Source organism: Theropithecus gelada, chromosome 3 (genome assembly GCF_003255815.1).
Source record: "Theropithecus gelada isolate Dixy chromosome 3, Tgel_1.0, whole genome shotgun sequence".
In the NCBI taxonomy this organism is placed as follows: Eukaryota; Metazoa; Chordata; class Mammalia; order Primates; family Cercopithecidae; genus Theropithecus; species Theropithecus gelada.
The window spans coordinates 88,016,127-88,043,325 of record NC_037670.1 but is presented as its reverse complement, the minus strand read 5'-3'; the positions used below and the strand labels follow the sequence as shown (position 1 = coordinate 88,043,325).

The following is a 27,199-nucleotide window of genomic DNA, read 5'->3' as shown; positions in this document are numbered from 1 at the left end:
TTCCCAGCACATTTCATGCAGTTTCTTATACTGAAGAAGAGCTGAGTGCCTTTCATAAATGCTCACTAGTCACATAACCTTCCTTTATAACCTTCTGCTAAATTTTTGGTGCTGCCTATAATAGGGGCCACCTCACCACCTCATGCTATAGAATTCTCTAGAGCAGCTGGATGGCTTATAAAAATCAGCTATACTTGGCTGGGTGCAGTGACTCATGCCTGTAATCCCAGCACTTTGGGAGACCAAGGCAGGCAGATCCGCTTGAGTCCAGGAGCTCAAGACCAGTCTGGACAACATGGCGAAACCTCTTCTCTACAGAAAAGATACAACAGATGTAGCTGGGTGTGGTGGCACATGCTTGTGGTCCCAGCTACTTGGGAGGCAGAAGTGGGAGGATTGATTGAGCCCAGGAGGTCGAGGCTACAGTGAGCCGTGACTGCACCACTGCACTCACTCCAGCCTGGGTAACAGAGCAAGACCCTGTCTCAAAAAAAAAAAAAGGCCGGGAACGGTGGCTCACACCTATAATCCCAGCACTTTGGGAGGCCAAGGTGGGTGGATCATGAGGTCAGGAGTTCGAGACCAGCCTAACCAACATGGTGAAACCCATCACTACTGGCCAGGCACGGTGGCTCAAGCCTGTAATCCCAGCACTTTGGGAGACCGAGACGGGTGGATCACTAGGTCAGGAGATTGAGACCATCCTGGCTAACACAGTGAAACCCCGTCTCTACTAAAAAATACAAAAAACTAGCCAGGCGAGGTGGCGGGCGCCTGTGGTCTCAGCTACTCCGGAGGCTGAGGCAGGAGAATGGGGTAAACCCGGGAGGCGGAGCTTGCAGTGAGCTGAGATCCAGCCACTGCGCTCCAGCCTGGGTGACAGAGCCAGACTCAGTCTCAAAAAAAAAAACCCATCACTACTAAAGATACAAAAACAAGCCGGATGTGGTGGCACGCACCTGTAATCCCAGCTACTCAGGAGGCTTAGGTAGGAGAATTACTTGAATCTGGGAGGTAGAGGCTGCAGTGAGCCGAGATTGTGCCACTGCACTCCAGCCTGGTGACAGAGAGAGACTCTGTCTCAAAAAAAAAAGAAGAAAAAATCAACTACACTCAAGTCAGTCCTACTTGTGACTGCCTGCGTTCTTGAAACCTGGGTGTGTGTTCCTCTCCCTGCTTCTCCACATTGGTAACCTGTGAAACAGTACAGCCACACCGTGTATGGAATGCTGAATCAACCCTTAGTCACCTTCACCATGTAAAATAGAACACAACCGATGAAAGAACCTAGTGCCATGCATGATGCTGTGGGGAAGAGAGACCGAAGGGGAGGCAGAAGGAAGCACTCTCCCTATGGGTTGGCAGCACGAGCGAGAGTCCAGGCAGGGGCATAAGCAGACCTGCAGGTTAGTAAACAAAACCCATGCAATAAGACTCCTGCTTAGTGGTTATGCTGGGGATGAGAAGCCTCTCCTCAAACCTCTGCTCAAGGGCAATTACACCAATCAATCATCTGAATATCCTAAGGGTCTCTAAATTGCCACAGGATGAAACATCTTTAAGAAACTTTCACCCTCAAAGCCAATCATTTCCTTTAAAGAAAAGAGCTGCCCACAAATGCTGACTTTTAACACTTGCCTTAGAAGCTATTTCTAGAAGCTTTGCCTTCCTTTTATTCAGCAAAAATTATCTGGGGACAAGTAACCAAGAACAGTTTAAAAAATACGGCTTGTTTTTGTCTCCTACCCTGATTATCAGTAACAAGAAAGAAAGTCTTTTGGGCCAAGTACAGTGACTCATGCCTGTAATCCCGGCACTTTGGGCGCCAGGGCAGGAGGGTTGCTTGGGCCTAGGAGTTCCAGGTTGCAGTGAGGTAGGACTGCACCACTGTAATCCAGCCTGGGCGACAAAGACCCTGACTCAAAAAAAGGAAGTCTCTTTGATAGGGGAGGCCCTGGAGACTGGGCAGAATGACGATGGGATATCCCTCTCAGACAGCAGGTAAGATTTCCCCTTAATCTTCAAATCATAGAAGTAATAATGTTTTAATAAGCGCTAAGACTGCAGAATGCTTAGAATGTAGAAAAGAATAGCATCCTCCATCAATGGGGGGTGTCGGCAGGGCTAGGTCTGTGAAGCCGAGGGGGCACTCCAATTCCAATGTAGCCAACTGGCAAACACCCAGGAGACAGACTCTGCATTTGGGGGACACTGATGTCCCAGCATCCCGTAGAGACAATGACCTTACTGCTCTAAGGGCACTGAATATGAAGAAGCAAAAAGAGGTACAGACACCCACGTTCAAGAACAAAGTCAGTCACAGTCATAGAGAAGGCTGATCTGCCCAAGTCTTGCCCTTTGAGTACTCCATTCCCAATCTCCCTACCCATGAGATGGGGGAAAGATGAGAAATACTTAGAAGCCCTTTTAAAAGCCAGCATGCTGTGACTGGAGCTGATGCCGAGTAGAGAAGATGGGCTTTTCTAAGATTTTTTTTTAAGTACTCTATAAAATAAGAGGGAGAGAGAAAAAAAGAATATTTCTGATGTGAAAACCTCCTCTAGTGAACTTTATTTTCCAAAAACCGAGGAGCCGATGGGACAGTTCCAGAAATAAAAACAAACATTCTCAGGGGAAACTTACACTGGATGAGAAAAACAGCTCGAGAAATTAAATTCTGTCCACCCAGGGAAGTAAAAATAAACATGCAGACAGCCCTAAAGACATGTTTTCCAGCCGGGCACATTGGAATAATCAGCTAGAAGGCTTCTGGAGAAAGAGGAAGCACGAACCCACAGAACAGAACTACCCCAGGCACCGAGTGCCATAGAGAAGCACCCCAACCCTGCCTCCAAATCCTGACAAGGTGACTGGTAACAGCCAGGCGGAGGAAGCCAGACAGCTCTGAGTAATGAACCTGTCTATAGAACAATCAAAATGAAACCGGAGGGAACAGGGGCTGTCTCTCTGATGGGCCCCGTGAATGGCCTCGTGGCTCGGGGATTGAGGCTGGACAGTGACAAGGGAAGGCTGACTCCTCACCATTCTTTCCAGGGGGCTGGGAATCTGCGCGGCCTTGTCCAGGAGCTCGCTGTACTCCAGCTCTTCGCAGAGCCTCTGCAGTGTGTTCAGGGGCTCGTTCAGTTCCACCGGCATGGCCACCTTGGACAGGTCCTTCCCGATGTTGTTCCTCAGGATGTTCCACAGGCTGATGTTACTGCTGCTCGGGCAAGGTGCTGGCAGGCACGTTCTTCTCCGGGACTTCGCTTCCCCACCACTTTCAAGGACAGGCCCTGAAAGGGAAAGAGGCCTGGTTGTCTCTATAAAGCTTTTCATTTTATTCTATTATTTTTAATCCACGAAAAAAACCTTACCTAGCAAGTACTCAATGTTACTATTAAACTCAGTTGTCCAGAGTATGAAAATCGGCAAAAGAATTCTGAGCAATTAAATACTCAAACTGACACACACTAAAACCCATCGACTTTATTCACAGGGAAGACCTTGAATTGCTCCTCAAAATCTAGTTCCTCGTAGCCCATACACACTTAGAATAAAACTGGAAATTGGATTTCTATGCCTATAGCTGCTTACTGTTTATCAAAACTTGTAAAGTTTTTAAAAAATCACTTTAAATTCTGGTAAAATAATTGTGTTTATTACAGGAAAGTAATACAGGAAATAATGGTCATTTCATTGCTCCACCATCCCAAAATAGCAGCCATTTATATATTAGAGTATCTTCATTTCATGTTTTCTCCATCTGTGTTGTTCATACTGTAAGCATATTTTATATTCTGCTTGTTCAGCTAACAGAGTATTTTTCCATATTATTTAAAATTTTTCTAAAACATCAGTTTTTGCTCAATATCACTAATCATTAGGGAAATGCAAATCAAAACCACAATGAAATATCATCTCATATCAGTCAGAATGGCAATTATTAAAAAGTCAAAAAATAACATGCTGGTGAGGTTGCAGAGAAAAGGGAACACTTATACGCTACTGGTGGGAATGTAAGTTAGCTCAGTCATTGTGGAAAGCAGTTTGGCGATTTCTCAAAGAACTTAAAACAGAACTGCCATTCAACTCAGCAATCCCATTACCGACTATACACCCAAAGGAACATATATTGTTCTACCATAAAGACACATGCACGTGTATGTTCATCACAGCACTATTCCCAACAGCAAAGACATGGAATCAGTTTCAATGTCCATCAACAGTAGACTAGGTAAAGAAAATGTGGTACATATACATCATGGAATATTGTGCAGCCATAAAAAAGAATGGGATCATATTCTTTGCAGCAACATAGATGGAGCTGGAGGCCGTTATCCTAAGCAAACTAACACAGGAAGAGAAAACCAAATGCATGTTCTCACTTGTTAAGGGGTTTTAAACGTTGGTTCACATGAATAAAGAAGGGAACCATAGACACCAGGGCCTGCTGGAATGTGGAGGGTGGGTGGAGGGTGGATAGAGAGTGAGGATCAAAAACCTACCTATTTGGGTGCTATGCTTATGACCTTGGTGATGACATAATCTGTAGAGTAAACCACCGTGATATGCAGTTTACCTGCATAACAAACCTGCACATGTACCCCGGAACCTAAGAGTTTTCTTTTAACATCATTTTTAATGACGGTAAAAATATTTTTTGCCTGTATCTTTGATTATTTTCTTAGGATACAAAGAAGTGGGATTACTATGTCAGTAACTCTGAATGTTGTTAGGACTTTTGATTCACATAATCAGACTGCTTTTCAAAAAGGCTGCCCCCAACTTCCCCATTTATCAGCAGCAGATGTGAGCATCCATCTCCTGAGGACTCTTGAGGCTTGTCATTTTCATTTTTAATTTCTGTCAGATGGTCAGGTGGACGGTGTAACCTCCTTGTTTTAGCTTACATTTAAAAGATTTCCTGTGTGGTTTGGAGTGCTTTCACGAGCACTTTTGCTTTGCTGAATTGCCTGCCTTCCTATTTATGTATTAAGACCATACTCTTTTGTTTTTATATTTGTTTTACAATTTAATCCCCACTTGGCATTTACCTTTAAATTTGCTCCATGGAGTATTTTGATGAATGACACCCATTTTAGGTATGTCAACCTATCAATCTTTTCCTTCGTTTCATGCACTGAATTTCCTATCCTCCATTGTACCTATTTTCAAATGAAATCTCTTGCATTTTGTTTATTTATATATCAATAAACATACTTTATTGATATATATTTTATTAAACATACATATTTAACATTTACTAATTATAAAGCCAATCACTGAATAAAGGGGCTGCTCTGATGAACAGAAACACATGAAAACAGGGCCACACTGTGCATTTCATGTTAATCTAATCATCCAATTAGCTTTTGAATTTGTTTTGCTTTTTTAAAATTAAATTAAATGTTTTTTGAGACAGGGTTTTGGTCTGTTGCCCAGGCTGGAGTACAGTGGCATAATCTCAACTCACTGCAACCTCTGCCTCACCAGCTCAAGCAATCTTCCTGCCTCAGCCTCCCAAGTAGCTGGGACCACAGATGCATGCCAACATGCCTGGCTAATTTTTTGTATTTTTGTAGATACGAGATTTTACTATGTTGCCAAGGCTGATCTCAAACTCCTGAGCTCAAGTGATCCACCCACCTCAGCCTCCAAAGTCCTGGGATTACAGGCGTGAGCCACCATGCCCAGCCTGTTTTAGTTGCTTAATACGGGTAAATACAACATAGGTAAATAGCTGCAAATGGCAGTTTTAAAATTAATTAATTAATTATTGAGATAGGGTCCTTCTCAACAGGCTCACTCAGGCCGAAGTGCAGTGGTGTGATCATAGCTCACTGTAACCTTGACCTCCTGGGCCTAAACAATCGTGCCACGTCAGTCTCCTGAGTAGCTTAGACTACAGACATGCTACATCACTCCTGGCTAGTTTTTGTATCTTTTTTTAGAGATAGGATCTTGCTGTGTTGCGTAGGCTGGTCTCAAACTCCTGGCCTAAAGCAATCCTTCTGCCTCAGCCTCCCAAAGTGTTGGGATTATAGGTGTGAGCCACTGTGCCTTGCCTACAGTCATTTTTGAAAAGTTTTTCATGTAGTCTCAATTTTCTTTGATTACACTAATCTAAATTTTGAAAGAGTGTTATTCCACCACCATCATAACCACCAATACTACTAACAGCTAACACGTATCTGGCATTTTATTCTGTGACAGGCAGTCTTCTAAGCATTTTACATGCATGATTCCCACTTATGCTTTGTAACTACCACTTGTGGTAAACAGTATTATTATCCCCATTTCACAGATGAAGAAAATAAGGCATAGAGGAAGTAAGTATCTGGTCCCAGAACACACAACCACTGAGTGGCAGAGCTGGGGCTAACCAAGGAAGTCTGGTCCCTTAATCCACATTCTTAACCACTTAACTTCCCCAAAGTACCCAGCATAGAGACAGATCCTAATATGTGCCCAGCAGCATTGTGGGGAAGAAATTTATAGGAAATAGTCTAAAAATCTCATGTTTACTATAAACTCAAACAATAATAGTGTATCAAGACCTTGGTCCTAACGTAGGCAAAATGATGCTATGAAATGTAAAGGTTATTTCTGGATCCAATCTTTTCAGTAGAGTATTGATGCTTAGAAATATAATCTCCCCCAAACCCTGGGAATGTCTGTAAAGAACTGGGGGACACACATTTCCAGTATTCAAACACTGACAAAGAAGAAAGCTGGGTTTTGCCCAGTGCTTGTTCAAGAAAGGCAATGTAGGCCAGGCATGGTGGCTCACACCTGTAATCCCAGCCATTTCAGAGGCTGAGGCGGGTGGATTACTTGAGGCCAGGAGTTCAAGACCAGCCTGGCCAACATGGTGAAACCCTATTTCTATTAAAATACAAAAAAATTAACTGGGCATGATGGTGTGTGCCTGTAATTCTAGCTACTCGGGATGCTGAGGCACGAGAATTGCTTGAACCCGGGAGACAGAGGTTGCAGTAAACCGAGATCGCACCACTGCACTCCAGCCTGGGTGACAGAGTGAGAATCTGTCTTCACACACACAAAAAGGCAATGTTAGTTAGCATTCTAGCAACATGGCTGTAGAGCACGACAGAACCAGCTCTAACTTCTAAGCTTTTCCTGGCTGGTGTCAACACAGCATAGCTGTGGTCTTAGGTTCTGAACCACGTCCTCTCTTTATCTTTGACCTCTGAACACTCCATTAACTCTGTACTCCCTGTGGCTCCCTCTCTATAAGACTCAAAGAAATGGAGGGCTTCCACATTTGTCAATCCTCCTCATCTACGGTGGGAGCACCACTTTAGTGTGCGTGCTGTTTGCCAAGGGAGCAATGTTTCTTCATTTCTCTTCCAACTTGCCTCCTTGTTTTTCTAGAAAAATAAGTAGCACACAAATTTGCTCTGGTGTTTTTGGCCTTCTTCTTCCAACCCACTGGTTCTTAGACTTTTCCACTAAGGGGTTCATCTCCCAAGAAACATTTCAAACAAAACACCAACCATGATGAGCATCTCACTTCTAGCAGGTGTGATACTGAAAGGATACTCTTCCAAAGCATGGTAAAACTACCTGCTTTCTTCCCCTATACTGCAGTCCCCCAAAAGGTGGCTCTTAAGTATTCAGATAACAATTCATCAGTTCACACATACACAATGAATTGAAGAACGCTGAAATATCAAAAAGGTGCCTGGCATGGTCCCTCTCCTCCGTGTAGATATGAAAATAGGTGGTGCTTTGAGTATCCAATGCATAGTGCAGACAAACCTAGAGACTCCAAGGCAAACTGAGTACCAACACTGGTAAGTGTTTGATGCTACAAGGACCCACGCAGGGAACTGTCCAGGTGGGCAGATTCTTTTTAAGGGCACCTTCCTCAACAGGCCAGTCTGCTTACTGAAGTCCTAAATCAGAGCTGTTTAGGGGGCTAGCCAGACACTCCAGATATTCCACAGTTCAAACTAGCATTATGAAATATCTTTCCTGCCCATCATTTCCCTTCTTGGAATCAAGCAGTAATAAAGGGTCATCTTAGGATACCCTGAGGGGTCCGTCCAAGAGGTAGCCATTTGTTACTTTCAAATGTGTTGTTTTGAAGAATCTGAAGCTAAATGACGACTTGGATAATATCTTTTATTATATAAGTCCTATCACATTCCTAAATTATAAAACCTCCCTGATATCTAAGGGCAAAAAAATCATATTCTAACATGTCCACAGAGAGAACATTAGACTGCAAAAGGGATATCTGGGCCAGGCACGGTGACTCACGCCTGTAATCCCAGCAGTCTGGGAGGCCAAGGCAAGCAGATCACTTGAGGTCAGCAGTTCGGGACCAGCCTGGGTAACATGGTAAAACCTCATCTCCACCAAAAAATACAAAAATTAGCTAGGTATGGTGGTGCGTGCCTGTATTCTCCAGTTACTCCGGAGGCTGAGGCAGAAGAATCACTTTAACCCGGGAGGCAGAGGTTGCAGTGAGCCAAGATCGTGCCATTATACTCTCCAGCCTGGGTGACAGAGCGAGACTCCGTCTCAAAAAAAAAAAAAGCATCTGTTACGTTTTTTATATTCATATAATTGGCATACACTCACTTTATAAAAATAAAAATTTGTACAAGCAGACAAATTTATTTGAATTAATACATCTTTCACATGTGGGTGCTGTCTCCTCTCCTAGATTATAAAATCCTAGGGGGTGGGGTCCATGTCTTAGTTTTCTTACATAGTACTTGCTAGAGCTCTTTGCTTGTAGCAGGTCCTCTACACCGTTCACCCTTGAACAACACAGATTTGAACTGCATCAGTCCACTTGTATACAGGTGTTCTTCTGCCTCTGCCACCCCTGAGAAGGCAAGACCAACCCCTTCTCTTCTTCCTCCTCCTCAGCCTACTCAACATGAAGATGACCAGGATGATGACCTTTATGATGATCCCCTTAATGAATTGTAAATATCTTTTCTGTTCCTAATGACTTTCTAAATAACATTTTTTTCCTCTAGCTTACTTTATTGTAAGAGTACAGTCTCAAATACATATAACACACAAAATATGTGTTAATTGAGTGTTAGTAGTTAAATCTTTGGGGAGTCAAAAGTTATACATGGATTTTCATCTGTGTGGGGTATCAGCATATACCCCTGAACCCCCATATTGTTCAAGAGTTAACTATACAACATATTAGTATTCTATGAAAATCCAAACATTTCAGAGATTAAATAATGTAAATCTTACCCAAGGTCTGTCTCTCATTATCTAAATCATTACTGAGATTATCTAAGGAAAGATTATCACTTATGTCACTGACGTATGAGTCATCATCAGAAATCTATGGGAAAGAAGAAATAACATTCATTAGAGTAAGAATAAACAAGAGCCAGATTTTCATAAAACCCTTACTCCAAATGATCAAACATGATGAGTCCCACACTATAAATACTCTTAGGTACTGTTTTCATAAAGGTCCATATACCAATCTGCCAAGGAGGTGTTCACAACAAATACCTGTTCTTAAAATTCTTATACATTCTGAATTAGTTCTCACAAGAAAAACAGCAAGCAAGCTCAAGACTGTTATTATAAAGATTCTTATTAATTCTGACTGTATTTTTAGAATTTATTAGTGTTTGAGTAGAAGGAGTTACAATTTGTCTTTGAGCTATTTGTGTAAAAAGTATCTTCTATGGGAATTAATACATAAACAAGATGACTATGTCTATATTTAAGGGGTAACATTACTAGTACACACTGACACAAAGCAATATTAACTATAATACAGTAATAACTGCTATTCAGGAAAGTATAATTGTTATGCATCAATTTAAAACAAATAATGCTATAAACCAATATTACAATAACCACATTATGAAAAAAATATAATTATTATATATTATAAATCAATGTAGGTTAAATTTCATGATTAAGAAACATACAGGAAGCTAATTTCCTTCTCTGCAGTAGACATATTACATTATTAAGTAGGTAGAAGTCAAAATTATTAACCTGTACTTGAAAAGAAATATAGCACTTCGAGAGGCTGAGGCGGGTGGATCACTTAAGGCTAGGAGTTCGAGGCCAGCCTGGACAATATGAGGAAGCCCGTCTCTACTAAAAATACAAAAATTGGCTACAGCCTGGCTAACAGAGTGAGACTGTGTCTCAAAAAAATAAAAATAAAAAAACAGGCCAAGCACAGTGGCTCACACCTGTAATCCCAGCACTTTGGGAGGCTGAGGCAGGCGGATCACCTGAGGTTAGGAGTATGAGTTTGAGACCAGCCTGGCCAACATGGTGAAACCCCAGTCTCTACTAAAAATACAAAAATTAGCCAGATGCAGTGGTGCATGCCTGTAGTCCCAGCTACTTGGGAGGCTGAGGCTGGAGAATCACTTGAACCCGGGAGGCGGAGGTTGCAGTGAGCTGAGATTGCGTCACTGCACTTCAGCCTGGGCAACAGAACAAGGCTCCGTTTAAAAAAAAAAAAAGTATAACAAATTTAACACATCAAGTTACAGAAATGAGAAAATATCCAATGCTCTCTACTTTTACTTTTTCTTCTCACATACAGTATCATTTTTGGGTATGAGTTATGATAGAACTCTCAGAATACAATGACTAAAAAGGGCCACTGAGTTTAGTGTTTCTGATTATGGACTGTTTACTGAACAGATTAACCAGCAAAGCAACAAGAGAGATTTTTGAGGCACCTAACTGTAAACATTGCTCAAACCTCATTTTCTGAAGAGCTTGGAGATAACAGAACTTCCTGAGCATCAAAAAACTCGGAAAGGGAGTCAGTGATGGAGAGTCTACTTTCATTAGAAAGCTGATGAACTAGAGCTCGGTTTTCATCTCGGGAGTTTTCCTATTTGAAAAACAAAACCAAAAATGTATACATTTAGAAACATTCTCAAGAGAAAGAAAATAAGTGATTTAGCTGCACAATACACAAGGTCACAGGCCCATGCAAATAAGCAACTCAAAGCAGAGGTCAGCTCCAACTCTGAGAAGTGAGCCTCATGCAAAACACAAAGTTCTCCCCCAATATGGGCACCTCACTTACAGGCACTATCACTTCTCACACACATGCAACAAATCACAAGGCAAAAAACAACTGTCCAGGTCACTCTTTGTTCCATTTAAAAAGGGAAAAATTCCAATGCTCTCTGAATCATATCCTCTTATTTGCTACCACTGCTGGATGTTTCTTTTTATACTAAAATCTCCTCTGCATTGCACTGAATGCATGTCCTTGCATGGCTGGTTCACAGCAACATTGCTTTCTTCTGCCTCTATGCTCTCTGAAGGAACAATATGCTGCTTTGGCTTTTGTCAAGGTGTCCCTTGACAAATACACAGTGTGTTTTGGTCCAGAAGCACCCTGGTAGCAGATAATTTATTATTCATGGATGAATGATACAAGTTCTCTTTGTCTGTCTCTTTCCACCCACAATGACTCTGCAAGGAAAGGAAGTCCCCAGTCCTCTTTATAAGCCTCTGTACAAATAACACAACAGAATATCATTGTTTTCTCATCTCACATGACCCTCTATTCTCCACTCTGCTGGGTCTGGACTTACCCTCTGGGGAGGACTAAAGTCCTGAGCTGGTCATGGCAGGATATAACAATGAACCAGACAACGTTTGTGGACTGAATGAGTGGTGAGAAAATGCATCCAACACATATCAGACCAGGCCTGTGGAATAGACAAAGTGCTGGCAAAGTGGAGAGACTGATTCTGATTAGGGAGATTTTGTTTGGGGAGGGCTTCACAGAGGTGGCACTTGAGGAAAAAGAACAGATTCAGGACAGGATGATTTAATTTCTTTCAATCAGAGTAGACAGGTAGTAGTAAAACCACTCACATGTTTTATTGGGATAACAAAGGAGTTGCTTCCATATCATCCAGAATAATCTGGGGAAAAGGCAGATTATATCTTGCCCAGAAATTGTCTGAATTCAGGACACACCCCTCAGTCTCATAGGGAGGGGATGCTACGACAGGAGGGCCATAGCAGATTTTCGTAATAAAAGGCAAGTGGTCCCTTTACAAATTGGTTGCTTCTGTTTGTAAATATGTATCTACAAACTGTTGAAATATATATCCCGTTCCTAAATAAGGCATCTGCCCAAAGTATTAATGATCCTACCCATTTTAATACCCATGTAGCCTTCTGAAAACCTAGCCTCTTCTCTACCCTAACAAAGAGATCACTTTAGAATCTGTAAGTATCATAGCTGTTAACTTCAAGGAAAAGGTCTCTCTCCTCAAAAGAGCCAGGCATAAAGCTATCGAGTTTGAAAACATCATAAGGAACAACAGCTTCTGTAACACTCACTCAAACAACAGAATTGTCCTGTGTCTTCTGTGTGCTCCTGTCACAAGAGATGCTCATGATTTATTTACTTGTTCTACTCATTAATTTATTACTAGTCATTCCTGCTCTCTCTGTATCTTCCTCCTCCTAGACTGATGGGTTCGAAGGATTTCCTGGCTGACCAACACTGAAAATAATACTCCTAGCCCCTAGCCCTTTCTGGTGTCTTCCTGTATGTACTGAAAACTCATCAGCACTGCTGCAGCTCCAAATCTCCAGCTTGGTGTCTTAAACAACTCAGGACCTCATTTGTTAAAATATTAACCCAGTCAGTTCAATTCAATAATTTCCTTTCACATATGTAATGCATGACTGGTTGCTTATCTATTGCTTACACTACAAAAAGTTAAACCAAGGATGTCCAACCCACAGCCCGGGGGCCACATACGGCCCAGGACGGCTTTGAATGTGGCCCAACACAAATTTGTAAACTTTGTTAAAACATTATGAGATTTTTTTGTGATTTTTTTCCTGGCTCATCAGCTATTGTTAGTGTTAGTGTATCTTAATGTGTAGCCCACGACAATTCTTCTTCTTCCAATGTGGCCTAGAGAAGCCAAAAGATTGAACACCCCTAAGTTAAATAGAGAGAAGGGAGGGAAAGGAACATTCACAGTTCACACTATAACAACCACTACAAGCATTTTGACACATTTTTCTTGTGAAATAATCATGCTATTTTCATATCTCTATATATGTAATTTTATAAAGTTCGCCCAAACAACATTGCAAGATAGATTTTTTCAAAATTAAAATGCATTCTGAAAACAAAAATAGGTATTCAAAACAGAAAATTAAAAAATGCAACTAAATATCACTTCAAGTCCCATTGTATGAATGTGAGAGTGGATGTGGCCCCTATTAACTTGCTGGTATTTTCATATTAAAATATTTGTGTACAAATTTTATTTTGAAAAACTGGGATAGACAGTCTACATATTGTTTGCTTCATTCACTAACCATTATATTGTGAACATTTCCCAGACCATTCAAAATTCTTTGAGACAATGAACTTTAATTGATAAATATTTTATTATATATTTGTGTCACAGAGTAATAAAATCAGGGATGTTTACAGATTTGCAAAAATGGTTTAGTATGTTTGTAAATATATCTTTGCTTGTATCATGTTATTTCTTAGAATCAAGTTTTGGAAGTACAATTATTAATAACCTTTAAGGCAAAATATGTATTACCTAATCACATCAACAAGTAAGGAAACCTCTGTTTTTTCTATATTAAAGGCACTACATACCATAATTTAGAAAACGTTTGAACTAATCTGTTTTAATTTTCATTAAGCTGAATAGTTACTCCTTTTTAAAAAACAAGCTTGTAGAGATGTTAATGTAGGGAGAGGCTGGATGAAGGGTTCATGGGACCTCCCTCTGCATTTCTTCGTACTTCCCTGTGAATTTACAAATATTGCAAAATAAGTAAAAAAAAAAAAAAAGAAAGAAAGAAAAAGAAAAAAAAGAAAACCCATACCTATCTCCCCCTCTCTCTCTCTCTCCCCCTCTGTGTGTGTGCGTGTGTGTGTGAGACAGAGAGAGAGACAGAGAATTATGGCCTTTTTCCATTTACTTATTAAAGTTTTAAGTTACTTGATATTATTTGTTCACTGGTTACATATGAAAAACATTATCACTGATTTAGCATTATCTCAGTCTGTCAATTTCACTGAAAATATTTTTCCCAGTCTATTATTTGTCTTTTTTTTTGACACACATTACTTTTTCCTAAAAGAGAGTCAGATCTAATCAACATTTCTTTTGCAATTTTTTTCTATTGTACTCCAATTTAGAAAATCTCTATTCTAGCAGTTTGATATTTACATTAATATTTTTCAGTTTGAATTTTTATATTTAACTTGAATTTGCTTTTGATTCATTTCAGCATGCAATGAAGATTTAAACTTCTTTTTAAATTGCATGAGCAGGGCATGGTGGGTGGTGAGTGCCTATAATCCCAGCTACTTGGGAGGCCAAGGCAGGAGGATTGCTTGAGTCCAAGAGTTCAAGGTCAGGCTGGGCAACTCCAAAATAATGGTCATTAATAATAATAATGTAATAAACTTCTTTGAGCTGTGCCAACCTAATTTATTAAATAATCCATCTCTTTGCCATTGGTTTTTGATGCCTTTTCGAACCATAATCTTTATTTCTTTTATATACAAAATAATGTTTATGCCTAAGAGAGTTACTCCGTCCCATTCTTACCTATCATCACCTTATTTTAACTGCCGGAGCTTCAATGAGTATTTTATTTTCTGGCTTGGCATACTGTTCTTCACTATCTAGCAGTGTATACTATTGAGAAAGGAATTGCTTTGGCCTCATTAGATGTGAATTTAAATCCCAGCTCTGTCTGTTACAAGCTGTGTGTCTGGAGGAAGTTATTTAACCTCTCTGAGTTTTAGTTCTGTTGTTTCTCAAATGAAACCACCACCACCCACCTCACAGAGTCATGGTTAGGACTCTGTGAGGTAATGCATTCAAGTGCATACTGATACAGCAAGCAGACAATTAAAAGAATTAAGTTCCCTTCTCTTCCAGACTTTTCTTTAAAAGTTGTGGCCTTTTTTAGTCTCTTAAATGGACATTGGATATAGTATGGTGTTACCTCCCAAAGTCACTTGCCCTTTCATTTGGAATCTAAAATAATCTGTGAACTGATAACTTGATAATATTAAATCTTCACATTCAGGAATATAAAGCAGAAATTTGGAGGTTGTGGAGTAATTTGATTTTTAAAAAGGTGGGCATTTTAGAATTCAATTAGCCAGGCCCAGCACCAAAGATGGGTAATATATGTGGCTAAAGAAAAGGTAACAAAGTGAGCAAAGAAAGTGAGAGTTCTAAAAAGAGAGCACCTTGGGCTGACCCCATTGTTGGAGACTGTCATTTCCCAATAGAGTATCAGAGGTAACAGAGTTACTGAAAAAAAGTTAACTGGAGTCAAGTTTTCAGTTTGGGAGGCCATTTTCACTTACTTTCCTACTTATGTCCTGAAGGCAACAATAACTTTACCTTTGCTGGGAAAGTTAGCCTGAGTCACTCCATGATAAAAGGGATAAAAATAAGGGAAACAGAAAATTTCTGAAAGAGGAAATAGATACAGACGACAACTGCATCTAGACTCAAGAAGGCTGTTTTGGCAGGTATACGTTTGAAGAATGTTATTGTTACCTCTCAAGGACAGTGTACAGCATTTCAGCTTTCAGGTATGTTACTTTTAAGATCAGTTTTAAAATATGCATTTTAAATATATAGTTTAAAAACATGTATTTTAAAAGACTTGTGATTTTGGTTTCCTTTCCAAAACACAAACAGTTCCAAGTAGACATGCCAAGCATAAATTCATAAAAGAATAAATGAAGGTTATATATTTAATTACCTGTTCAATAAGTAAATTGTGATAATACTATTAAAAAGGTAAATAACTGTCTGAAAACATGCACAAACTCCAGAGAATACCATAGTAAGTGGCAGCTGGTCAGTAATGGCTGATCCTGGCCATGACTGGGTCCTGCTTTTAGAAAATGTGCAGATTCAAAAGAGGGCCTGCCCAGGCCTAAAGTCAAGGCGCCGTAAGTAATGTTTAGGTGCTCAATGCTGCAGGTGACAGTTTAGGTCTGGGCTAAAATATCTGAAAAGTGACCTCTTGGGGGTAGCATTTCTATAAAGGAATGTCATACTTAACCACTAGCATGTGCCTCAGAAGTAGTAGAGCCCCATGAGCTTCTGTCAGACAGAGGGTGAGGCTCATGAGAGCGGATGGGCCTGTTCACACATGGCACCATATGGTCTCCAAATGGGTTCGCTGCCCGGGGCCCTACAGTCCATATACTGACTGACTTCAGCCTCAACTCGCCTCACCACCCAGCACAATGGCTTCCCAAGGAGTGAAGGTGTGTGAGGCGTTTGTTTTTTTTCTGAGGACAGGAAAAGAAGGATGAAGGATTATGATTAAACATTACAAACTTCTTTTAAAAACTTATATAAACACACACCTCTTGTCTATTACCTGCCTTATATTTTTTATTTTAAGTGTACTCAGTCTAATTCATTTCTTAATAAAAATTTAGCATATCTGAAGCAGGCATATAATATAAAAAATAGCTTAAAACAGTTTTTATTTTCATTACTCTTTCCTACTTATTTTTTGAGTAACCTACTTGTACTTTTCTGAAATTTCTCATTTTAAACATGCAAAGACTATTTTGGATAAACATCCCTAGTCTTGAGGAAAGAACTTTTTAACATACTTTTAACTGACCAAGAGACACTTTAATTGTAATGAAGTATTTTTTTCCCTCAGAGTGTACAGCCGCATTCTATAAAAGAAAAATAAAATTGCAGAAAAGGGAGATGGGAACAGCCACAGAGAAAGGGCTAGAGGGGGAGGAGGCTGGCAGGGAACCAAGATACTGCAGGTCAGAGTAATGTAGGTTTCTTCAGTAGTAACAAGAGAAAATGTTTCCCTCTCTATAGTTCCCACTCCAGTACCACTTAGTGAAAGGAGTGACATTTAGGAGCAAAACAGGGTGAAGAAATACAAAAGAAAGAAGAGTTCAGGGGTAGGGAGCAGTTTAAATATGCAATTAGCAGCATACGCTCAAGAAAGCGTTTGAGCCCGAGACCCCAGTCCATGAGCCAGCTGCGGCCAGCACCCAGAGGAGGAGGGCAGAGAGGTGAACAGCACCCACGAGGGGAAGCAGGGAGGCCGTGCAACTGGACAGATGGTATCACAGGAGCGGGTGGCAGCTGAGGAGACATTACCAGACGAGAAACCTACCCACCTCTGCCAGATTGTCACCCGACTTGGCAACAGCGGGGGAGTCGAGGAGCAGAGACTCGGCATGGATTCTGCGTAAGCGTTCTTTAAGATCTGTGTTTTGTGCTAGGGCCTGGAACATGTTAAAATAGTGGGGCTCTGTTAATAAATGGGGATGTTTCAGAAAAGCACAGCAGTGGGCCCTGCAGGAGCAATCTCTAAGAGCTTGATGAAATTCCAGGTGATGTGGTCTGAGAGCACACTTTCTGGACTTTTTCCTTGAATGCTCTCCAAGAGGATACTGGTTCTGAGATGCCTGGGAGATGACAAACTGGAGGTTCTGGAAATGATGCTCCTTCTCTTTTCTCATTCCAGACATGGAAGGAGGGTTGGTAAGCGTGACAGAGAGGGAAGTCACAGACACTGTCAGCTTCTGTTAAGACCGGTGGTCTGGAGTCTCTTTGGTCAAATCCCTTCCTAAGGAATCCAGGCTTCTATCAGCTTTGAAGAATACGCTGTCCCCACCCCTTATGATTGGACATATTTCAATGTTACTTAATTATCATACCCATTGAATCAGATATTAGAAAGTGTGCTGGAGGCCGGGCATGGTGGCTCACACTTGTAATCCCAGCACTTTGGGAGGTGGAGGCAGGCAGATTACTTGAGGTCGGGAGTTCGAGAACAGCCTGGCCAACATGGTGAAACCCCATCTCTACCAAAACATACAAAAATTAGCTGGGCGTAGTGGCGCATGCCTGCAGTCCCAGCTACTGGGGAGGCTGAGGTGGGAGAATTGCTTGAACCTGGGAGGCTCACAGACGTTGCAGTGAGCTGAGATCACAGCCTGGGTGACAGAGTGAGACCCTGTCTCAAAAAAAAAAAAAAAGAAAGAAAGAAAGAAAGTGTGCTGTGTGCTGGGAAGTAGGACTTTGTGAAAGATTTTTATTCTTTTCCAATATGAGTATTGATCGTTCTATTCATTCTTCAGGACCAAGGCAATTTATTGCAAAAAAGAAATGAGTAAACCTCACTTACCTGCATAAGGGCTTAAGGACCATGGCTCTGGGAATGGGTAAATGTGAGATAAAAAGCGCATCTGAGACTACCCCAGGTCTCCTTTGTATTTCCCTGGGCAGGCCCCATTCCTTATCTCAACCTCTCAACTAGGAGGAAAGTGACTGAAAGGTAAAGGAAGCTACTTCTTTCACGTTGATACTCCTGTGCACTTCATGACCAACTGTTCTCCAATGGTCTGTCTGTGGAAGGGGATAAGTTCTCCTGACTGTCTTCCCAGACACTCACAGGATCAGCTCCATGGGTGCTTGCATGCAGATTCAGCCTATGTGTCTGTGTTCCTGACTCTTTTCTAAGAAGCTCTGAGCCTTTTCCATCCACCAGGGCCTGCAGGACTGACCTGCTGAAAGCACAGAAGGATGTGGCACTGCCTAATCCTCTACCTGGATCTCCAGCAGGGATGCTGGCTTTATTTTTCAGTCCCCGCAGAACATATGGGTTATTTGAAAATCCTTGAGGACCACTTAAGAAGCACTGTACAAGAGCTAAGATCACACAACCACATGTAACAATCTCTCTGGAGTACTCACTTTATTCTGGCCAATGTGTCAGTGGTATGGAGGCTAGAATCTTAGTACAGCCTGAAAATTGTGCTATTTTATTAGTTTTTCTTTCCTTTGTAAGCCACAGGCAGAAGAAGAAAACATAGCAACACTGTACATACAGCACCGACATACCCATTCTGATAGCTCTTATATGGTTCTAAAAGTTTTATTTTCAAAAAACAAGTCTTAAACCCAATTGTGAATCCAAGCCAAACAGGAAAGAAAGGATCATTCAGTTTTATCTGAGATTTCCAAAATCATGAATATGGGCAAGAATGAATGCCTTAGTGAGGGTGAGAACAGCCTTGGCCTAGGATACCACAGCCAAATAGGTCTCAGTGGCCAGACAGGCAGATTGACAAGATGAGGCCAGGCTTCTGTGGGAGGAAGCAGGGAGAGGAAGATCACGGGGAAAGGGGCCTTGGAAGCCCATCAGAGGTACCTTTTGTAAATACACTAAAAGCTAGCTTAATGGGAACAATAAGAAACTCAGGAAAAAAAAACAAAAACACTTTGCTTCTGCTTCTGTTAAACCAAAATGGCACCCAGTGTATGGCTGTCTGCTACAATAAAAAGGGGGCGATTCTATCTGTGACCTTAAGACAACATTAAGACTCTTTTTATATATGGAGCAAGCCAATGTTATTTTTAGTTTCTTTTGAAGACAGCATACTTGGAATGGTCCATGAGTGAATATTCCTTACATATTCTACAACAACTATACGTGCTACTGGCAAAGGATTTATCACTAACATTATATCAAAAGCATCACTTTTCTTAGCAATACGATGAATAGAAAATATGAATCAACATTTTCTAGTTCTCTCAATGCCTGTGTTGGCTTCTGGTTACAAGATCCTAAAATTCATCTCCCCTACCTGACCTGAAATAGAAAATTCAGTATTGCTTCAGATGGTGATTTCATATGTGCACACATTCTTTCTTTTTCTAAAGTAGGAATACCAAAGTACAGGAAAAGAGTAAAACCAAATCAGTATGATATTTCAAAAGTTCTCTAGCCTCCTAATAGATGTAGGGTAAAAAAAAAAATCCAGATAACTTTATTCAAATCGAGGTAGGACATGGCACTTTAATAGAGCCTAACTATTCTGAAGAATTAATTGAAACTGATGAAAAAAAAAGAGAGAATGAGTGACAGAATGGCTGAGAATCATTTGGGACCATGTCAGTGATTTTCCTGTTACTATGAAGGTATAGTGATTGCCTGACAGGCACTTTCATGTGACTCATCTCTTTGTAGCCACAGCAGGTGGGGCGGGGTGGGGAAGCTAAATGCCTTGTACTATCCAATCAAACAAAATAGCTCTCATGTCTTTCAAAGAGTAGTAAACAGGATCAGTGCTTTGCAATAGAGAAGGTAAGAGCATGATCTGGAAATTTCACTCTGCCACCTGTCATTTGGAAAGTAAGGCTAAACTTGTGGTGTCTCATGCCAATAAAATTTCCTCCAAACTGTCAGATTTTGTAAGCATTAACAGAAAAATGTCTGTAAGACATGCACACATACACACAAAAACGTACAATAAAAATGTTAGAGAAACAAAAAAATTTAGATCAGTCAGAGGAAACCAAACTTAAAGAAGGTATCACTTAATAAAATACTAGCTATTAAGAATTGGATAGGTAAGTTTTGGTGTATAAACAGCTTTGATGAAAGGTTACAATATAATTCGGATAATTTGGTTTTCTCCTGAATTTTCAACACAACCATGGAAATAGAAATTACAAAACATTCATGAGCCTGGACACATCTCAGGCATTCCTGGATGCAGACATGTAACTTACAGATGACAGGGCATTCTTCAGACCAATGACCTGAGCAGATGGGGAGGAGGAGGCATCCTGCTCCATCAGCTGCTTCAGTTTCTCTCTCTCCGCTGACATGATATTAAAAGCTGACCTTAAAGTGAAGTAAACTATAGAGATATAATCATTATAAAAAGGAATAAGGAGGCATAATTAAAAACAAAATACCGTAAAAAAACTATCTCTTATAAAAGAAATAAGCAAAGTAACAGCCCTGAATATTTTGAGTGTAGCAAATGCACACTCTACCTTGACTTTTAAAAAACACATTTGCCATGTAAAACACTCTAATGTAAATTAAGGCCTGTGGATGATGATGTGTCCACGTAGGTTCATCGACTGTAAGAGATGCAGTACTCTGGTGTGGGATGCTGATGGCAGGGGCACTGTGCCTACATGGGAGCAGGGGGCTTATAAAGGCTATGCACTTTTGGTTCAATTTTGCTGTGGACCTAAAATTGCTCGAAAAAAATTAAGTCTATTAAAACTAACTCCCATTCACACACATCTGGCAATTCTAAGGCCCCTATCCACTATAACGTCTCATGACTTTATGACTTATCATCAGGATATTTTGACATTTGGACTTTGCTTCTGGATCGTCAATGATCTGTGTTTTGTTTTGTTTGTATCCCCAAAGACTGGAAAGGGTTAAAAACAAAGCTTATTGGTTTTTCAGGGGAAATGTTAACACTGCAGCAGAAAAATTAGCACCTTAATCAGGTGATTAATATTAACTATCGGTGAGACTCAGGTGGACCATGTGCCTCCAGGTAAAGTACACTGAAAAAGATACAACATCTCCTTTGGTGCATACCAGCCAGGGCTATGTAATCCGAATTTGATCATGAGGAAACATCTGACAACCCCAGAATGAGAAGTGTTTTATTTTTAAAAGTTGGCCTATACTATTCAGAAGTGTCAATTTTATGAAACAGAAAGAAAGGCTGAGGAACTGTTCCCAATTAAAGGAGGCAAAAGAGGAATGACAATGAAATTGACTCAAGGGGCAACATGATACTAAAGGCATTATTGGGATAACTGACAGCATTTGAATATGGAAGGTAGAATAGATAAAATTGTTTCAATGCTGTATTTCCTGAATTTGATTACTATACTGTGGTTATATAACAGAGTATTCCTATTTTATATACTACAGTATAAAGCCATGAAGAACAACGTGGTGTATGAATCCTACTCTCAAATGGTTCCGAAAAGTGAAAGTGTGTATGTAGAGAGAGTGATAAAATAAATGTGGCAAATATTTAAAATGAAGTATTTGGGTAAAGGGTATACAGAAGTTCTCTGTATAATTCTTGCAACTTTTCTATAAGTTTGTCATTGTTTCAAAACAAGGTCTTATTGTCTACCTTCTTGCTTGTTAGCCCTTCCAGCTGCAGGACCCAGAATCCCCCAGCTCTAACCCTGGCATTCAGCTACTCTGTTCCTGAGTGAGCACTCAGGTACAATGAGGGCTTAGCCACTATGGCCTCCAATGCCTGAACTGAAGTTTTAAAAAACATTAACACATACAGCAAAAAAAAAAAAAAAATCATTATTCATTAGGTTTTGATCACATCATGTACAAATTACTTCCTAGGGATGAGGAAGCTGTTATCTAAATTACTGATCGTGGCTATCACATTTCAATATTATCTTTCCAATCTCCTTGATTATATTTTGTTTTAGAAGAGCAGGAAGACGGAAGAGACTCAGACATATGTCTTCTCAAATGACCTAGCACATTACTGAATTCCACAGGGCTGCATTTTTAGAGGTATTGTTATTCAAGAGTGGCCTATTTAGTAACACAGAAACTAAATAGGTATTATTGACTTACTTCATTTAATAGCAAAGAGGACAACTAAACCTCTCTATACGTTGTTGCTGAACTTGCCTGAGGTTGTGGCATTTAGTGATGGACATGAAACATCTTAACAAAGTCACAATTTGTGTACACACACACACACACACACACACACAATGATGCTGCCTCTGCCAAGAGAAGATGGGGGTCAAATGGAACTAAAATTTTCTAACAATGCCTATGAAACACACTTAGCTCTTTGCTTTAAACAATTTAATTGAGCAAAATAATAGGCAGGACAACAGAGTGACCAAAAGCTGGGGCTCCACCATCAGCCCTGGATTCTTCCCTACTCCATCATCTATTCACTGCATGACCTTGGATGAGTAAATGATGTGCCTGAACTCCAGTTTCCACATTTGTAAATGGGGATAACAATAACTTTTACTTTAAATGGTTGTCATGAGGATTGAATGAGAGAGAGAATGCAGGTAAAGCACATAACACAATACATGGTATGTAATAAATAACAAGTGTTACTGTAATAATCGTAGTGATACCAATGAAGGAGACACATGAGGATGAAAGTGATGGTGACTGCAGTCTCCTGAAATGTTGGCAGCAGCTCTAGAGGACGCTTTAGTCTTTTGCCAGGACAAAGCTTGTAAATAACTGCACACAGGGCAGAAATTCTAGGAATGAGGGGTTGGCCAGAATCCATGGAGTCGTAGGAGAACAGCCACAGGAGGAGCGCAGAAGCCACACAGTTACGGACTACATCCTGTGTCCTATTAGATAGGCACTATGCCCCTCCCCTGCCTGCCACACACACAGGATGCCCATGGCCATCTCAGCGGATCCCCCGGGGAGCTACCTCTCCACTGTCCTGTTTATTGCTCCAAATAAAATAAATGTGGTACTCAGCTGGCTGCCACTTTTCCAAATCAATTCCTCTGGCTTCCAGGTGACCCACAGAAAAGCAAGGCTTTCCACCAAATGAGAAGAGTCCTATATAAATTTTTAAAACTGGCAGAATATACAATATTTGGTTCAAAAGGTACAGCTGACAAGATTGCAGCAGGTGTAAGATAAGCAGAAAGAAACTCATACAGTCATTATACTTTATTGTGAGGTATAAAACGCTTCCTAAATCATCTGAAAAAAGGGTTTGGAAGACTAGATCCCCGTGTACTAAATTTCTTAAACGACTATTAAGGCCCACTCAGGACGTTAAAATAGTCATTCACAGCCACCTAACGATCTGCCACACACAGGGCAACGATCAGAGGTTGCTCATGAGAGACCCCACATTTACATTAATTAAGACACCGGATCCCAAAAGTCAGGAACACTCTCTGTGACAGGAGTGTTTTCTTACTTATTTCTAACACAAATCTAAGCTTACTAAAGACAAATAAACAGCCTTAAAAAATAGAAGATTCAAATGAGTGCATCACATCTATGGTTACCTGACAATAAATAAAGCCACACAGAAAATCTTAGCTGCTCGGAGGTATGAAGGACCTCATAGATTATCAAAGCCACCTACCCACAACACGACCAACTCTTCACATCTCCAGCTTCCCTGCCAAATGGTCTGTTGGCTCATGCTTGTCAGAGCACTTGCTATCTCCTAAAATGGTACATTGTGCTCTGGGACTTAGAAAGTCCTTCCTGCTGCTAAGACATTTGCCTCAGTGTCTCTTCACTGTCAAACAGGAGGTATTTCCTCTTTCATTGGGTGTTCAAATATCGGAAGGCAACTGTGGCATCTATGTTTATTTATCTCTTTCCCAAATTGTCATTAGCCACTTCTCAGATACCCTTCCTGGACTACGAGAGGCAGGCACAGGTTGAGTCTTTGATTATAAGAAGTCTTGAGTTGCATCTACAGAATGGAACATCATAAGCATCGTACAAGTGACTCTTGGTGGTCACTACTTTTCTGTTTCTAAGGCTTCCAAGCTGTTCTTTTATTGAGTTAGTATGGTGAGACTATAATGGATGGAATGTTTGGATAGTGAGAGTCAATACTGAAGGACAGTTGGACTCAATTTATCTGAGCTCTACTTCTTAATATGCTCCTTCTTTAGCAGTTTCTCAGCATCAGGAAAGAATAGGATCTTGGAGAAAGCAGTTATGAATGTCATGGGCACTGCTCTAGAAAGCAGTGTGGTACAGGAGAAAGAAATTCTCTAATAAGGCCAGCCAGAAGTTAAATCCTACCTCTAACACTTAGTTGCAGCTGCCATTTATATTTTGGACAAATCCTTGGTTTCTACATCTGTACATGTAGATAATGGGCACATCTGAGGAGTGCTTTAAGCAAGGAGAAAACCTACTATCACAGAGCACCTAACAAACAGTGAGACTCATTTTCCCCCCTTTTTAATTGGAAACCAAATTTTAGGTGAATTTTCTTTAAAATGTTAACATTCCTAATATATCTGGGAAACTCTGATCTTCTGTAATCTGCAGAAGTTTCAAACCTCACAGGATGCCCATGATTTTACAATACTTTTCAACCCATATTCCATCCGAATTGATTTAGATACATTAGGTAACTTTACCAAATGGTCCTACTTATGAATCTAATTGTTCAGCACATTTATGCTGAATTCTAATTTATGAACAATAAATTATTTGGCTTTTTTTGTTCAGTCATATATCTGTTTTAGCTTTTTAATCTATGCAAGAGGTATCATTGTAACACAATTGGCTTTTTATTCAATGCTTCCATAAGCTGAAAATGGTTCATAAAATGACCACTCAATAATTACTACTCAAACACAGAGAAAGAATCCAGGAAGAAAAGAATAGGTAAATACAATTGTGATTTTGTTCTATTTAGCTTTCACATTTGTGAATAATGATTTCCTTCACTTGTAGGAAAAGTGTCCCTAAAACATCATTTGCTTCCCTTCCAAGTCAGAGAACACAGATATCCGCTTCCATTTGGAACACCTGACCCTAGTCCTGTCTTGTTCCTTGCTTTGCCATCCTAAATCTACTCACCAAGTTTGGTCATTTCTGTTTCTGCTAACAGAGCACTCTCTCAGAAAACTTTCTGGTAACAATAAGCAATAGTATGGACTCTATTCAGTGTAAAATAATCAAAGAAAATAACTACAGAATTTGAGAATCAAAAGAGTCAGGACAACTACTATATGACATTTAACAGGTTATCAAGGGCCAGAGAGGTTAATAAATGAAGTCGAAGTTCCACAGCTAGTCAGTAACAGAGGTAGCCTACTTAGCCAGTATAGAGGGAGCTCCAAAAAAGGCTTATTATTCACATTGTTTCTTAAAGTATGTTTCTCAGAAACTTAAATTCCAGGATGTTAATAGCTGTTGGGAATAGGGGGGAAGATTCCCAAATAACATTGAAAGTCACTGAGTTAAACAAAGCCAACAGATTTTGTTGTTGCTGTTGTTGTTTGCTGCAGGACTTCTCAGGGCCTTTATTATTTACTGTTCTTATGTAAATCCAAAAGGAGACCATAGTCAGCAGTGCTTTCCAAACATTTTTAATCATGAAGTTTTTGTTTCGTTTTTAGAAGTACTGTACGCGCAAAGCGATCCATAAAATGTATTTTGGGAAACGTAAAAACTAATATATGCAACAAAAATTACTTAAGACTTTTAGGTTTCAATACATTTCATTCTCTGCTTCTATGTGTGTGAACATCCACACAAAGACAGAAACACAAGCCAACAACTGGTTCAACAATATGCCATAAAAATCAAACTCTCAGTCTATAATATAGAATAAGGACTTCAAAACTAGGATGGGTGTATATTGGTTCCCTACCATTTGATCTACAAAACCAGGAGAATTCAGATGCATTTAACAAGTTGAAGGTCACAGAGACTATGTTACATCACTGGGATTCTTGCCTTTAGTTCAGCTGCTTTGGAGTTGTAGTCAACAGAATAGTGATGCAGTTGAGAAAGTACAACAGATACTGTCAGTAACAAAACGAGGTTTACACAAGAAGAAAGGTCAAGATGCTTCGAGTCTGAATGTATGGAAGTGAGAAGCCATGCAAGGTCACAGGACTTAGCACAAACCTGAGAGCTGTCTTTATTCTCTGAGGCCCCCACATTACCATCTGTGTAAGAGACTCCCTGAACCAGGAAAAGGAAGATCTTTCCATCTCTGCAAGTGTACTGTAAAACCACAGGAATGAAACAGCTTGTTAGGCTCCCTGCGGAATTTGCTGTCTGTAAGCCCACAGGGCTCAGACGACTGTTGAATAACTGCGTTGGACCTTTCTCCAGGACAAACCTTGGCCCAGGCTAGGTATGTGGCAGCTCTGCAGCCAGCAGGTTTTCACAAAGTGGGAAAGACAGAACTGCTGGCTGGGGACCATTACAGACTCTCAACAAGGTGGAGGCCTCTGCAGGAGGACTGGATCAATGGATCCACTCAATATGGCGACCTCTGTCCCACTGAGGAGGGAGCTTCTTCAATGTAGGTGAAACTCAGGACATTTCCTCTGTGTAGGGAGGCATTATCTTCTCATTTTTTTAAAGTTCATATTATTAAAAAGTAACAATGTTTTATAGGAATTTCCTCCCACAAAATTTAAGATGCCCTAACTGCAGCTGATCATTTTAATTCTTCAAATTCTTTGAAGAGCCTTTAAGGGTGGGCCAGGTAACTCTTGCCATTTCACAGATGGACTGTACAATAGCACAGCAAAATACTGGCAACATTCTAACGGTAATTAGGACAAGTATTCAAGGTAGCAATCTGTATAAAGGATGAAAT

General features: G+C 40.4%; 1 protein-coding gene across 1 annotated transcript in view; it reads right to left on the bottom strand.

Annotated features, from left to right (window-relative positions):
• Positions 1-27,199, bottom strand: part of OSBPL3 (oxysterol binding protein like 3) — a 184,537-nt gene that overhangs the window by 35,483 nt on the left and 121,855 nt on the right. Inside the window, exons 11-15 of the mRNA XM_025379596.1 lie at positions 20,598-20,728; positions 17,195-17,302; positions 10,745-10,879; positions 9,250-9,343; positions 3,043-3,293 (exon numbers count right to left, since the gene is read on the bottom strand). Of these exons, the coding sequence (XP_025235381.1) occupies positions 3,043-3,293; positions 9,250-9,343; positions 10,745-10,879; positions 17,195-17,302; positions 20,598-20,728 (719 nt within the window). The remainder of the gene's footprint in view (positions 1-3,042; positions 3,294-9,249; positions 9,344-10,744; positions 10,880-17,194; positions 17,303-20,597; positions 20,729-27,199) is intronic.